Genomic DNA, 2086 nt, shown 5'->3' with positions numbered 1-2086 from the left:
GGAACTGCATATGGCCAAGAAAAGGATAAGAAGTAAACTGAGTTAGATTATAGGGGGTCAGTGTTTTGTTCAGAAACTAATACTCCTCGGAAAATTCCAGTTTCTTCAAGTATGAAGTTGCTGTCAGGAATTGTGTTGACTTGAGCCAAGAGTCTGTGCTACTCATGAGCATGCCCCTTTATAAGTGACGTCCCTCTGTTTTATTAGCCTCCTTGCTTCTGTATGTTTCAGATGTGACTTCCTAACCATGGGAGATTGGAATTTACTGGGTGGCATCCTAGAGGAAGTCCACTCCCACTCCACTATAGTGGGGAAGATCTGGCTGACCATCCTCTTCATCTTCCGAATGCTGGTACTTGGTGTCGCTGCTGAGGACGTCTGGGATGATGAGCAGTCCGCCTTTGCCTGCAACACCCAGCAGCCCGGTTGCAACAATATCTGTTACGATGATGCTTTCCCCATCTCTTTGATCAGATTCTGGGTTTTGCAGATCATCTTTGTGTCTTCCCCTTCTTTGGTGTATATGGGCCATGCCCTTTATAGACTCAGGGACTTTGAGAAGCAGAGGCAGAAGAAGAAGTTATACCTTAGAGCCCAGATGGAGAATCCAGAGCTCGACCTGGAGGAGCAACAAAGGGTAGATAAAGAGCTGAGGAGACTCGAGGAGCAGAAGAGGATTCATAAAGTCCCTCTGAAAGGATGTCTGCTGCGCACCTATGTCTTACACATCCTGACCAGATCAGTGCTAGAAGTAGGGTTCATGATAGGCCAATATATTCTCTATGGGTTTCAAATGCACCCCATTTACAAGTGCACCCAAGCCCCCTGCCCCAATTCAGTGGACTGCTTTGTTTCCAGGCCCACAGAGAAGACCATTTTCATGCTTTTCATGCACAGCATTGCAGCCATCTCCTTGTTACTCAATATCCTGGAAATATTTCATCTCGGCATCAGGAAAATCATGAGGGCACTCGATGGCAAATCCAGCAGTGGGAACACTGAGAACGAAACAGGCCCTCCATTCCATTCAACAAACTACTCAGGGACCCAGCAGTGTATGATCTGTTCTTCTTTACCTGAAAGAATCTCACTACTTCAAGCCAACAATAAACAGCAAGTCATCCGAGTCAATATACCACGGTCTAAAAGCATGTGGCAAATTCCACACCCCAGGCAACTTGAGGTAGATGTATCCTGTGGCAAAAGAGACTGGGCTGAGAAAATTGAGAGCTGTGCACAGCTCCACGTCCACAGCCCCTGCCCACATGACCGCAGTGCCAGAATTCAGCACCCTGGACAGCAACCGTGCCATTCTGTCTTTGGCCCCAAGAATGCAATGTCTCAGTCTTGGTTCGGTACAATGACGGCTTCTCAACACCGTCCATCATCTGCGTTAGAAACCTGGGAGCGATCCCAGGGCCCAGAAGCTTCAGGGAGATCTCTCACAGATCGCCAGAGTCACTTCCAAGGCAGTGACGGCAGTGCAAGAGAGAGTGGGGTTTGGACAGACAGATTAGGCCCAGGAAGTCGCAAGGCCAGCTTTCTATCGAGGCTGATGTCAGAAAAGGGACAACGGCATAGTGACTCAGGAAGCTCACGGTCTCTGAATAGTTCCTGCTTGGATTTTTCACACGGAGAAAATAGCCCATCACCTCTGCCGTCTGCCACTGGGCACAGAGCATCGATGGTAAGTAAAAGCAGCCATGTTGATTCACCTCCTCACTCTTCTTTCATCATACATGAGACATATGTATATGTGTATTAAAAGAGAGGTGGCTTGAGAGAGAAATTAATTTATGAAAAATTCAATCCATTCATTTATTACATTCAGTTAAACTTATTTAATTAATAATTGAATAATACATAATTGAAGTGAATAATAATAAATAATAGCCATTCAATTAATAAAATAAATTTATAGAAAAATTCACTATGGGGCTTTGAGAGATGTCTTACCTAGTAAAGAGAACTGACTGCTCTTCTAGAGGACCTGGGAGAGAATCTATATGGCAGCTCACAACTGTCTGTATCTCTAAGAGCTGACACCCTCACACAGACATGCATGCAGACAAAATACCAATGCACA

General features: G+C 45.5%; 1 protein-coding gene across 1 annotated transcript; it reads left to right on the top strand.

The window, feature by feature from the left end:
• Positions 1–247: 247 nt before the first annotated feature.
• Positions 248–1765, top strand: Gja10 (gap junction protein, alpha 10). The gene has a single exon (NM_010289.2). The coding sequence runs from the start codon at positions 248–250 to the stop codon at positions 1763–1765; it is 1518 nt and encodes a 505-aa protein (NP_034419.2).
• Positions 1766–2086: the final 321 nt, after the last annotated feature.

The sequence above is a fragment of the Mus musculus genome, chromosome 4, assembly GCF_000001635.26.
Source record: "Mus musculus strain C57BL/6J chromosome 4, GRCm38.p6 C57BL/6J".
Lineage (NCBI taxonomy): Eukaryota > Metazoa > Chordata > Mammalia > Rodentia > Muridae > Mus > Mus musculus.
This window is presented reverse-complemented; position numbering and strand designations above follow the sequence as displayed.

Coding starts and splice junctions, on each gene's coding strand:
- Gja10 (NM_010289.2), top strand. CDS start 248: ATGGGAGATTGGAATTTACTGGGTGGCATCCTAGAGGAAGTCCACTCC.